This window comes from Etheostoma spectabile, chromosome 19 (genome assembly GCF_008692095.1).
Source record: "Etheostoma spectabile isolate EspeVRDwgs_2016 chromosome 19, UIUC_Espe_1.0, whole genome shotgun sequence".
Taxonomy (NCBI): Eukaryota; Metazoa; Chordata; class Actinopteri; order Perciformes; family Percidae; genus Etheostoma; species Etheostoma spectabile.
In genome coordinates, this window is record NC_045751.1 from 3,097,050 (window position 1) to 3,110,700 (window position 13,651).

The 13,651-nt window shown below is 39.6% G+C and overlaps 1 protein-coding gene across 7 annotated transcripts in view; it reads left to right on the plus strand.

Annotated features, from left to right (window-relative positions):
- Positions 1 to 13,651, plus strand: part of LOC116707246 (phospholipid-transporting ATPase ABCA1) — a 198,336-nt gene that overhangs the window by 143,107 nt on the left and 41,578 nt on the right. For all 7 annotated transcript variants that reach the window (XM_032544513.1, XM_032544514.1, XM_032544515.1 and 4 more), the window contains 4 exons: positions 3,655 to 3,729; positions 6,081 to 6,250; positions 12,072 to 12,249; positions 13,358 to 13,473. In XM_032544513.1, coding sequence (XP_032400404.1) covers positions 3,655 to 3,729; positions 6,081 to 6,250; positions 12,072 to 12,249; positions 13,358 to 13,473 — 539 coding nt within the window. The remainder of the gene's footprint in view (positions 1 to 3,654; positions 3,730 to 6,080; positions 6,251 to 12,071; positions 12,250 to 13,357; positions 13,474 to 13,651) is intronic.

Sequence of the window (13,651 nt, forward strand, 5' to 3'; positions counted from 1 at the left end):
TCTCTCTCTCTCTCTCTCTCTCTCTCCTCTCACTTGCGCCCGAGATCGCTCTCTTTGTGTTTTTTAAATGAGTCGAAAGCAAAACGCAAAACCTAACTTCAGTTTTAATAATATTAAACAAAGACAAATGTTCTCCCCTCGTCTTCCACTTCTCCTTCTCAAACGTATCCTTTTTTTCTTCTGCCTTCTCCACCAATGCCTGTCCTATTGGGCTACGAATATGGACATTGCCTCCGTAGATCTTAAATGGAAATAGTCTTGTCTTGTTCTTGTGAACCCAATCTCATGTCTTGTCTCGTCTTGTGAGCTGAGTTTCTTGTCACACCCCTAGATAGTTGAACTTGTTTACCTGCAACACGGGACAAAAACACCTGCCTCAAATCACCATCTAGAAATGTGGCCTTTTTTAAAGAATGGTCAAATGGCTTGTATTGTCTAAAAATTAAAAACCACATTTTTTGAGTTGCATAAATCACATAAATCCACATTTTAACCAATTATTATTTCTCAAACAAGATAATACAACTTAAGTATTTTTAATTTTAATTTAGATTTTAGTATCTCAGCCATTGTAGCAGCATCTAGGGATGGCAATGTGGGTTAGTCGTGCTGTTACATTGTAACTCTTTCTCCAGCACTAAATGCTAGAGACTAGTTAGGGACTGAAGAAGTGGCTGCAGTTTGCCAGCAGCCTTGTGAGCTGCTTCTAATTAGAGCTTGGTGTTCTTTGTCCAGTTAGCTTTGTATCTTGGGTACAGGTCATGTTATCCGTATTGGACTTTTGGATCCCGCTGTATATTTGAACGATTTGAGAAAGAAGAATAAAGGCAAAGGAGAGTGGAGGTTTGGTGTCTTCAATTCCATTCTGTTGAGTGTCCATGGCAACAAGCTATGATTGTCTGTGCATTGCTTTGAATAAATCGAGGAATCTGGGTCTTCACTGCATGAGAACACACACATTCACACACACAATCCTGCAAACCTTTTTCCTCTCACATTTAGTCAACTAAACTGACTTCCACTCCCACAATTTAGCTCATATATATATATATATATATATATATATATATATATATATATATATATATATATATATCTATATGATATATATGTGTTGTGTGTGTGTATATGTGTGTGTGTGTGTGTGTTGTGTGGTGTTATATGTATGTGTGTGTGTATATTATATCTGTGTTGTGTGTGTGTGTGTGTATATATATATATATATATATATATGTGTGTATATGTGTGTGTGTGTGTGTGTGTACATATTCACATACTTTTACTCAGGCAGTGTTTCTTGAACTATATACCAACTCACTTGTTCCCTTCCTTCTCTCTCAGCCTCTGTCTTGCATACACACAGTCTCTCATTAACATTTCAGATTTTTGGATGTTCAAACTACTTTGAGATCAGCACATTGCTTTGCCCTCAGGCATTTCCGGTCTCAGCCCTACCCAGACTCCCTTCTCTGTCTCCCGGATCTCAACGCTAATGTGACTTTAATACGTGCAGCAGCGATGATGTAACCCTAATGGCCGGGCATTAGCCATCCCAGCTCTGCATTCCGTGTTATTAAAGTACTACGCTGTCCTTGGGAAATGTCTGGCTCTCTTCTGCTCGGCAGGCATTGTGATACGAGACGCTATCGGGAAGTAACACGTTTTGGCACTCTAAGCCACCTGTGCATGCTGGAAAGTGGGCTCTGAAATTTCAGTTTAATTGTATTTCCTGTGTGTAGCAGGTAGAAATAGGGTTCGGTATCAGACATGGTGATGGGACTGATGAGAACAAAAAAGGCTGTGTGCTGGGAATTGTATAATTAAGCCAAAAAGTGTCACAGTGTCATGTAGATGGTATTAATGTCACTACTTTCCCTGAAATGTTAACTTCTCAAACTATTTTTTTTTATCATTTATATTATTCATAGAAATCAGGCCTTAATTTAACAAACCAGGAACTACTTCCTGGCAAGTTGTCCATAAACACACATTGCAGACACATAATAGCACACTGTCCCACACATACCATATGACCACTCTGTCACACGGAGCACTTGACCACTGAACTGTGTAGGCCTCTTTGGATAGAAGCCAAGAAAGTCAGCACACACTCAAGTGGCTTTATTGCTGCGTCGTTAGCTGTGGCACGGGCAGGTCCACTGGCCAAAGCCGGGCTTGTCATTGTCCTGGAGTGGGGAGGAGTTTGTTAAGGATTAGACCCAGGCAGCTGCTGGCCCACTTCTCATCTGGTTTAAGCCACCACTAATCCTCAGCAAGACCGCCTAATGGTGCTGTCCGTTGCTGCTTGGCACAATGCAAACCTGAGCAAAGTAAAACATACAAAATGTTTTGAAGTTTTTCTGCTTTTGCTGGAGGAAGCATTTCAAACAAGAGTGAGGGTCTTCTGTGCCCGGTGCATGAATAGGTAATGTCTTGTAACAGAGGAAATGTTATTTAACACAAATACTCCTGTCATCATTGATGTGGGCTTTTTGTTTTTTTCACGCGGCGATATGAAAAGAGATGAAGAGTTCATTCTGCGTTACTGAAACGTGTAAACATTTTGGCATGCCAAAAGAGCAGATTTATTAGATGGATTTATGGCAGGGCAAAAAATGTTCTGAACACATTCTTAAAACGTTTCACAATGTTTGAGATTGTCAAGATGTGGTGTAGGATTGGCTGAGTGAAGGATTGTGGGATAGGAAAAGGGAGAACAGAAGTGGTATGATCTCCTTAGTCGCTTGTCCTTGGGTAACTGTCTTGGGGTTTGAGATATCATTTGTGTCTATTCCTTTCCTCTATAACTCACAAGTACTTGCACCTGAGCACACTCCTGCATTCTTACAATGTCTTTCTTGATTTTTCACCTCTTATTTTGTCTAGCCCCCACCTCCCTCACCAGTTGTCACCTGCACTTTTCCTCCACCGACCTCTCTTCACTCCATGCCACATCCACTCTCCCCCCTTTTCCCTCCTAGCCTCTACAATAGCCCTATGAAGGCAGGGTCCAACAGGAGGTCCATTTGCATTTATATCACACATGTAATGTGCTCAGTGCTCTTATGGTCAGGCTGAACACCATGGTATCAACATGACACTTTGGGAATCCCTTGCCTGTCATCTCAAGCTCTCATTTCAAGGCTCATTTCACATGAAACATGAGTGGAGTAGAGCATATTTTTTATGCAACTTGTCCATTCTACCATCTCTCTGCCATTGGCATCTCTTCACCACCTAGAATACACTTTTTACTCTGTGGAAAATACTGTTTTGCTGTTATATTGTAAATGGACACTTGAAGACTTAGAATCCAGCCGTAGTACTAGTAAATATGATTGGTACATTAGGTAGTGAGGCAATTGCTGTTACTTGTGAACCGTTTTATGTTTTCTCCTCATGATTTTAATTATTTCACCCTATTTAATAAAACAAAAATGTTAAAAGAGGAAAGAACTTGCAAGCAGCCAAAATAACGGGGGACACATTGTTTTCCAAGACTGTGGGAAATAAGTGTCTCAGCTCCCCGGAAGTCTAAATTCTTGTCTCCCACTGCCTTATGCTTTGCATTTCAAAGAGCAATGGTGGTTTTCCAAGTGTATCCAATTAAGTCTCCAACTCAATTTTTTGTCTTGTTTTCCTCATCGTCATTAGGATAATCTGACTGATCGGATCTTCCAGAATGCAGAGACACTACTAAAGAAGCTGGGAACCAGGGACAACGTAAAGGTATTTTATTAATTGCTGTGTGCCGTTTTGCTCTACTGTACAATTTGATCCAATGAGATAAAAGTTTAATGATCCCTGAGGTAAAGTTATGCAGGTGCAGTTTAGATTTTTGGGAAGCAATGCTGTTGATCAAGAGAAACAGACATGGGCAGAGACAGTGAGGGGCAAACCCACCTCAAACTGGTCTACTCACCAATTTACTTAATTATAATTATAATGCCTATATGATTAATTCCCACAAAGGCCAGGAGGAGAGGTTAATATTGACACCATGGATTATGAGTAGATTGCTATAAAGTTAGGGTATTGCATGATGGTTCAGGATGTTAATGCAAATACTACTAACTGTACCTTTTGCAGGTTTTGCAAAAGCGTGTGCAGTGACTTCAAAAACAGTATCAAGCTTACTATATAATTAATGTTGACTACATTAGTGGTAGAAGAAGTACAGAGATCCTTTACTGTACTTAAGTAAAAGTAGCAATACATTAATCTCAACATATTCCATTACAAGTAGAAGTCCTGTGTTCAAATTCCTACTTTAGTTAAAATACAGAAATATTTTCAGCATAACTTGAAAAAAAGTGTTCTGCAGAAAAGTGACTTCTTTTTATAAAACCTTTATCTGAGTTAATATAGATGTTAGTGGACACTTCAACATTATATTAAAGTATATTACATGTGTAATTGTATTTAGTTACTTTACTCCGCTGGACTACATTTGTATTACATGTTAAAGATAATATCATATATAGCATATTGAGAATAGAGTTTTTCTCCTCCCAAAACAAGTTGACGTTTAAAGTGGAAATGCAAATGTTGGTTGTCCATCATATCTCCTCATTTTTGGCTCCCTCTATGCCACCCCCTTATGCATTTGGCAGCCAGCCTTGTGCTCTTTATTCTCTACCTATCTTGAATACATCCAATGAAATTTTAGCTGAAGTAAATTAAAACTAAAACTACGGGCTGAAGAAAATATAAGAGGGAAAATGATATCAATTTTGGTCGATCTGTCTATCTGAGAACAGAAAGAGACAAGTGTGTGTGTGTGTGTATTCACATCTGTCTGTGTACTCGAGTTTCTCCATATCCTTCTCGTTGACGCAGTGTTGTTAGCCTGACACTCAAACGCCATCCACTCTTAATTAGCGCTGCACTATCAGCGGGGAGTCCTCTCTCACTCCTACTCTTTCATCCATTCTTTTTCTTCTACACCCAGCAGCCACAGACTCAGAGTCTCTTTCATTAAAAGGAAAGTGTGCAAGACTGTTTTTACCCTGTCTTCGCAGCTAGCGTGCTACGCCACATGGGGATTTGGTATTCATTGCAGGCCTTCTGTTAAATGAAAAAGCAATGTTGGTCAGCTCTATTGCTTATTCTTATAGATCAGTACGTTGCCCCCACAAAATGTTTGAGCTATTATTTGACCACTTTCTCTTCAGAGCGCCTATTGTTCACTAGGTGGACAAAAATTGATTGTATTTTTTACTCTAATCATCACAAGACCAAGACATGCACACACAAAAATACAGAATAAAAAATAAATGGGACCATGCACAGTAGACCAACACCAGGCCCTGCCCTCTTGGTGTCTCGACTATCGTTGCTTGGCGCAGCCTGGGATAGTTATTCTCTAATCCCAAAATAGATAGGTGGTGTAGCCAGACCATACTCCAGCACTGACACAGTGCTGTAGAGATAGGTATGGTAATGCAAGACTAGCCTAACAGTAACACTGTTCTGGGATGTACATTTCACTGTACTGTAATGAAATAACCCTTGGTCAGTTTTTAGATGACAACAGCATTTCATCACTGCCCATGCTTTCTCTATCTTTCTCTAGCTTTCTCTCTATCTGTGGAAAAACCAAGGGTTTATCAAGTTTTTTTTTTTTTTTTTTTTACCTTTTGATGGGCATATTGGTGGTACACAGCTCTTAATAGCCCTTCACAACCACTGTTTGTAACAACTCAGCTGTTAGAACTAACGTACAGATTCTGTCCAATCATTCTTTTTTTACCATTCTGTGCTTCTTTTCCTGTGATTTAGATGTGAACAAAGCCAAAATAAAGCCAGAAAAACGTAGTAGAACTTGAGTTGAAGCACTTGGTAAAGCTAAGTAGTTCAAGTCCAACTGTCTTGGTAACCTTATGAAAAAAGAAAATTCATCTCAGAATTGATCTTTTTGAAAAGCGTTTTCTTTCATAACCTGCATGTTAAATCTGTCTCCATTATTTGTCCACAGCCAACTGAATCTGTGCCAGATGTTGTTGCGAGGTGACATCTGAAGCAAATGCAAAGCCCCTACAGGCTTTTCCAAGTGTTGATGCTTTTCTCAACCTTTACAGGTGTGGTTCTACAACCAGGCATGGCACGGCATGGTGTCCTTCCTCAGTGTGGCCAACAACGCCATCCTGAGAGGAAATCTGCCAGCAGGACAGGACCCCCGCCAGTATGGCATCACCGTGTCCAATCACCCCCTCAACCTCACCAAGGAGCAGCTCACCTCCATAGCCATGTGAGTCATCAGACCGAAAAGAAGGGGTTAAAGGGAAGATGCTGCTGTGCTTAAGCTTTGTGGAGCAATGGAGTAACTTGAAAATTCCTTGCTGTTTGTCATTCTTATATCCCATGTGTCTCATAGTAGTCCAGGTCAGAGAAAAAAGGGTGGGAACGCAGACTTTAAATCTCAAATATAGTGTTATTTTTAAATGTTACCAAGTTAGTAGGCGTAAAATGCTGACTACATTCAGTATTTTGTATGACACATGCACGTTAAAAGAAATATAGTGTTTACAGTGTATGCTACAATTATTTCATAAAACTGCATCTCCACTTTCCTCCTCCTCTACTTTATGGAATACTACATTATATATTTATCTTGCTTGCTGATTTTTGGACCATGCATCACTAATTTTGACTGGGGAACTGAGAGAATTAAGCAAAATGTGAGAGGGACAGAGCAATGGAGGGGGAGAAAGAAAAGCAGAGACAGCAAAGACAAAGGGAGGACAGATGAGTAAGAGACAATACAATGGAATGCGTAAGATAGGTAGATAGATGAGGGATTTGTATGAGTATGCATAGATTCATAGACCCATGGGGGCCCCTTATGAGGATATACCATTTTTTATCTCATGCTTTATCCCAGGGCTAGCAGGAGAGCAGCTCCCCATGAGAGTCAGAGATTAATCACATGCTAAGTCATAACATATGGATCTAACTGCTCTGTATGTAATGTGTACTGTTTTTGTGTGTGATTATGACCAGTTATTTTGAGCTTGTGTGTATTCCTCAACGATATCTGTTGTTGATAGCATGCATTTAGTCGGTTCGACGGTTTTGATAAACCGGGATCAACACTTTAAATGAGAGAAGTTGAAATACATCCCACTGCAGCAAATTGCGTTACAGCACCATAACCACAACTCCTTTAAGACATTAAAAAAGGCAATACAGTGGCTGCTACCAATCCTCACATAGTAGTGGTTTAGTTCCAGAATCCACAGTTGTTCCGATCCTCAGTCAGGTATTTATGTAGTGGCCAGGTGCTGAAGACAGCCCTGAGTTAGAGAAGGAGACTGTGCCAGGGTTAGGAGATAATTATGATGGCCTTCCGCTGGTAGATTCAGGATGATTCTCTTGTTTGACGACATTCCTTTTATGAACTATGATTTCCGGATTAGCTTGCACACTTCTTCATTGTTGAATAAGTGTGCAGGTTGGAGACAAGAATTGGGGAGGAAGGGCGACAGAGACTTCTTAAGGAGATGGAATGTGGTTGCTAAACGGTGCTGTAATCAAAACACTGACAAAAAGGGGGCTGGGATATCCTTCATACAGACGTTCCTCAATTTGTGAGATACCAACGCACGCGCGGGCCAGACTGGCTATCAAAACCAAGAAGCTCAGATTGCAACACACAGATGAGTGGGACTTCATTCTCTGCTCAGGGCGCCATCACACAGAACCTTTTTTAAAGCACCACAATATTTTTCATATGAACAATGAATAAAATGACAATGTGTAACATGAAAAATGTTAAACACATAAAGAATTGTCACTAGGGATGTCCCGATCTCGAGATCGGATCGGCCCGATCTTTTCCTATTTTCCCGTGATCGGAGCTCGGCTACATTACCTGACTAGTCGCGCCGATCTTTACGTCCCCGCTAGTTACGGTTGACGGTAGTTGCGCAATACAAACCTCCGCGGCGGAGCAAAGCAAGCATGGCAGAAGAGTGGAAGTATTTTACTCTCGCGAGTGAAGACTGTCCTAAAGCTGTCCTAAATCACAGAAAGGTTGGTCGAATGTATTGCTCTTGACAACCAGCCCATCTCAGTAGTTAAGAATGTCGGACAAACTCGTCTTCTGGAAGTTTTGGACCCGCGCTACGCTCTGCCATCGAGACACTACATTGCAGACACAGCCATACCACAGCTATACAGCAAAGTAAAGAAACGATACAAAGTAAGTTGAACCGCAACGTTGTTGTTAGTTTCACTACGGATATTTGGAGCGCAGAGGTTTGCCCGATGTCCCTACTGAGCCTCACGGCGCACTGGGTTGATCCCGAAACTTCTGATTTAAAGCGTGCCGTGCTGCATGCTCATCAGTTCCGCGGGGCTCATGCAGCAGAACATGTCTATTTGTCAATCTGTTTACACCATATTTAAGATGAGCAAGTGCATTTTATATTTGCTCAGTGGTCAGTGCACTTTATTTTTATTGACTTTATGGCAGCCTATGTTAAGTACTTACAAGCTAAAAGTGGATCTTGGATAGCACTTACTTTTTGATAATACTGTACCAAGTCAGTGTTTTTCTTTTTACTTTTGTCTAAAATATTAAATTGAAGCTGACCTTTAATTCTTGGTAAGGTTTTTCATTTCATGGGATTTACAATAATAATAGTAATGCTTTTTGATAAAATATTAGTCTAATAAAAAGTTGGGTTACTTGCTCAAAATATATTTGAGTTTGATCAATTTCAATATTAAAGGCAAAATATCGGATCGGGACTCGAAATCGGATCGGATTTGAGGTTAAAAGATCGGATAAGGATCGGAGGCCTAAAATGCTGATCGGGACATCCCTAATTGTCACCCAACTCTGCCTTTCCTCTCAGCCTTTTGGCTTATTGTTTTGGTTTAAGACATGCACATTTTTTTAAGTAGTAGTATCAGTCAGCTTTTTTTGTTGTGAAAAACCTCTGATAAAACACCTCTATGCTACATGTCCAGGTCCTACAGACAAAGTTAATGACTAGCTAGTGAATAAAGTCAAACATCTAGCCGCTAAATGCACAGATTTTTTTAACAGAAGTTTGTGAGGATTCCTATGAATCTGTGCAACTGCTAGATGTGTGATTAGGCAAATGCTGGCTAACAAGTTTGCCATAACAATGTTATAAAGTGATTACACAATGCTGTTTTTTCACTTGTTCTGCTTCCCCCAGGTGGACAACAAAACTCCAGTGCAATTTTAAGTAGAGTGCATAATTCAGTAATTGTTTGAAGGGAATGATTTATTTGCCAACGTCCCAAGTAAAGTCCCTGAGTTACAGATAGCAAAGGAAACCACTGACTTCCAGCAATAAGAAAAAAGTGTCTCCCTGCCCTGCAGAAATCAAAAATCAAAAAAATTAAGGGAAAATCTGCCTTAAAAATGACTTTATATTTCTGAATTGATACTTCCTCCATGTCATGGAGAGATACCTGCCGTTCTATGAATGATAACTCCTCACCAATGACTTATTCCCTCACCAGATTTTGGACACCAAAATTGCACTGCACAATCTAATTTGAAGTGACACTCCCCTCTAGTGCTCTTCACTACTAATTTAAATGCAAGTGATGTCATGAGCCACAAAATTGTGAAAGTATGCTGATGAAAAGAAAGGTGATTCATGCACCCATCAAAATTACCCCTTCACTCCTGCGAGGTCTCTGTGCTTCATCTGCATTGAAAAGAGGGCCTTCCAATTTTCTCTATCATCTTCAGAAATGTCAGACTTCAGCCCCATTTCATTATTGAGATATATGTATATTTTGTTAATTGCTCAGGGATATCAATTTGGCAACTTACAAAAAACGCCTGCTCTTCCACCCTGTTGTATGTGATGTGTAATTTGGTTACAATCAGCAAATTAATATTGTTTCCGACTTGTGCACTTTATCTGTTAAAAATATCCCATTTAAAAGACATATACCGTTGAGCTATTAAATTAATTGCAACAAGCTTCTATCGTAATTGAAATGGTTCTCTACTGTATCTACATAATACAAATGACAACCCGAATGTTGTGCCAGGAGCTTCAGATTTGATAATTATCTTCTGCTTTCGGCCCCCCTACACTTCAACATTTAAGGCTGTGCCCTGCAGCCCTTGTCATTAAAAAAACTTAAAGGAAAGCAATACATCCTGTAAAGCTGTACTCCCACTGCTCAGCTTTCTTGCTCTTCCATTATTAGGTAATTAGCAGATTGCTTGTCCTCTTCTTCACAGCAATTAGCCAGCTTCAAGCATTCGGGGTTAGATCATTCACAGCTTTGTCCCCTACATTATCTTTCCACCCAACAGAGCACACAGCCCTTTAAAACCTGTTGAAATGTAAGCTGGCACCCACTGCGGTAAATTATTTTATATTAATGTGTTATAATTGCATGTGGTTGGCGATGATAAATACAGCCTTGTAGCCATGCAGGGTAACTTATTTAATATGCTAATTACACAGCAGGAAGTCATGTGAGAGATTATCACGGGCTGAGGGTGAGGATGACGGCGGGGGTTAAAAGAATACACTGCAGTTTTATCCAATGCTAATTGAGCAGACACACGGAGGACATTTTCAATGCTAGGGTGGCATAAAATGAAGATGTACGAGAGTGAAACAAAGGTCAGCATCTCGGAGGAGAAAGGGACAATTTGTTTCTAACTTAAATGAAGGGGACTTCTAGATGAGAACTCTGGTCAAGATTTTAAAATGTGCTCCTGTAATTCTTCACTACCTGTTGACTGTTAGTTAAAACAGATTTGTTGTAGTTGTAACAAAGTGTGTTTAAATGCTTCCTCACATTGCAAAGGAATACATGTAGTGTGTTTGTTGCAGCACAGGAAATGAGCCAAATGCCTTAGAACCTAAACTCAAAGCCCGCGGGCCCCTCACAAGTTTTAAACCGGCTCGCATATCAATTTAGGTTCACAATAAATGTTGACCCGCCTAGTTGTGCGCCAAATCAAAAAAAGACGTGAAACTGAGACATGTTGTTGTGAGTCGTCTGTGTGGTAGCCTGCTTTCAAAAAATGTAAAAAACGATTTGCTTGATTTGGTAGACTTTATGATGGCTAAGTAACTTTTTTGCTGACTTTTGTAGGGCTTTATGTCGACAAAATGTCGGAAAGCGACAAAAAAAAAAAAAATGAAAGACCAAAACGTTGGAGAAAACCACAACAAAGTTGTAAAAAGCAACAGAAATTTTGAAAATGCAACTAGAATTACAAAGAAGTTCTTTAAAGAAAAAAAAAAAAGCAACATGCAGTAATACAGTCAAAGATATTTGACTTTTTAATTAAAATCAAAGCATGTCAATAAACCATACATGTCTGGCCCCCGATGTGCTTGCTATTTTCCAGTTTGGCCCTCAGTGAAACTGAGCTTGACACCCCTGCCTTAAAATCTCTTCGCATTTACTGTATTTAGTCAACACTTTTTCCACAGGGCATTGTTGAGTCTGCCATGTCCAAACGTTTCTATTATTCTCATGGACGCCTGTGTGATGATTAATACCTTTTGGCATTGTAAATATTGGCAAAGGAAGCACATGTGGATGCTGTGGTATACTGTACAGTGATAACTAGTGTCCTCTGAAAGTGAGGTGAGCCAGTATTACATTCAAATATCAGTGAATATCACACTCCAGCTTTAACCATTTTCATTTGAAGCATTAGACCGTTTAATTTAGATTTCAACTGAGTTCTGTGTTTCATAAAGATATCTCATATACCACTTCATGTTCACAGTTTGATCCAAAGCACCTTACAGTACCCTGAGGTAAGAGCGTACATTTAGCATATGTAAACGTTGTGGAAACAGTAAGATAATGCAATTGACCTTTTTTAGTGTTTTATTTCCTTCTTTGTGGCAATGTGTTGTTGAATATTTTCAATACAAATATTTTGAAACCCAAAATGCAGCATCTACGTCTGAGTCTTAAACGTTTTGAACAGAGTTTCATGGACAAAGCCTCCTCTCCGCTCCTATTTTCACATAATGTCCTGTTACACACTAATAGCTCACCAGTCATTTTCCTGTTTGCTGTGCTCCATTCAATCACAGGGCCGCAACCTCCACCGACTTGGTGGTGTCCATCTGCGTTATCTTTGCCATGTCCTTCATCCCTGCCAGTTTTGTCCTCTTCCTCATCCAAGAGAGGGTAAACAAAGCCAAGCATCTGCAATTTGTCAGTGGAGTTAACCCAGCTGTCTACTGGTTGGCCAATTTTGCCTGGGACATGGTAAGTACCTGCTGCATCACCTCTTAATTGATCATAACTTGTTGAGGTATAATTTAGCAATGCCACTTATTTGCATGGTGAATAAAATGTAGGTAAAAACTATAAGACATGTATTATAATGTGACTCATCCAACTCAACTTTCAGTGCCGAAGGCCTCATTTTACCTTAGTTTGATGATCTTCTCCTTTGCTATTCTGAAGTTTTTTCCCCCCACATAACACTGTATGTACAAAAAAAAAACATCCACTGTAATTGATAATGTAGCTTTGACACTGCTGGCTTCTGGGAAAATGCTTCACCGGAGCAACAGTTATTTTCTGAGGCGTAATTATTGACTCAGGCTGCCCCCCCCTGGTTACCCTCAACAGGCTTACCTGCAGTTTCCCTGAGGCAGAATGGAAGTAAACATTTTATCGGGAAGCTTTTGTAAAGACAAGGCATCATGACGCTCATTATTATGGTGCTGTCTGAGTGGAAGACAAATGTACCTAAGGAGCCACTCTAATGATTCTAGCCTGAAGCTTTCTGCATTAGTATACATGCTCTATTAACAGTAGATATTGAAAGGAATCCAAAACCTTAATATTTCAGTGTCAACTTTTTCTGTGAACTGTAAATATCATTGTATTTTGATATAGTGTATTTACTTGATCTATAGTATATCTTTTATTCATCCATTGGGGAAACAGTGGATTTGTTTTTAAAGAGCTCTGCTGCCAAAGGAAATATTACACCTACAAGTAAAAGTTTTTCCAGCCTTCTTTTGATATTGCCTGGATTTAAACAAATATTAAATAATTATTGCTCAATTCAATGTATCATTGAGCAACCACTTGCCTCAAACAGAAGAAACTCAGATGTATCTGTTATTCACCAAATTAATTTGAACATTAAAGGGGGATGTTTCTGGGTGCTAATTATGTTACAGATTTCATTATTTTACGTCCTTTCAGTCTGAAAAGAAAGACAAAATTAAAAGCAAGCAATCTCTTCATGTCGTTACTCATGCCTTAAAGTATTCATTTCTTAATCATACACTGACCATTTACTTTTAATGGAGATAGCTGCTTATCTTTGTCTTTGCATGTTTGTCTGTTTTTCTGACAGTGTAACTACATCATCCCATGCTTGATTGTGATTGTGATCTTCCTCTGCTTCCAACAAAAAGCCTATGTTTCACCTCCTAACCTGCCTGCTTTGATTCTGCTGCTGATTCTGTATGGGTAAGTAAATGCAAAATTCATTACTTCCAATAACACCTTAAATATCTTCTTAAAGGTCCCATGGCATGAAAATTTCACTTAATGAGTTTTTTTAACATTAATATTCGTTCCCCCAGCCTGCCTATGGTCCCCCAGTGGCTAGAAATGGTGATTGTTGTAAACCGAGCCCTGGGTATCC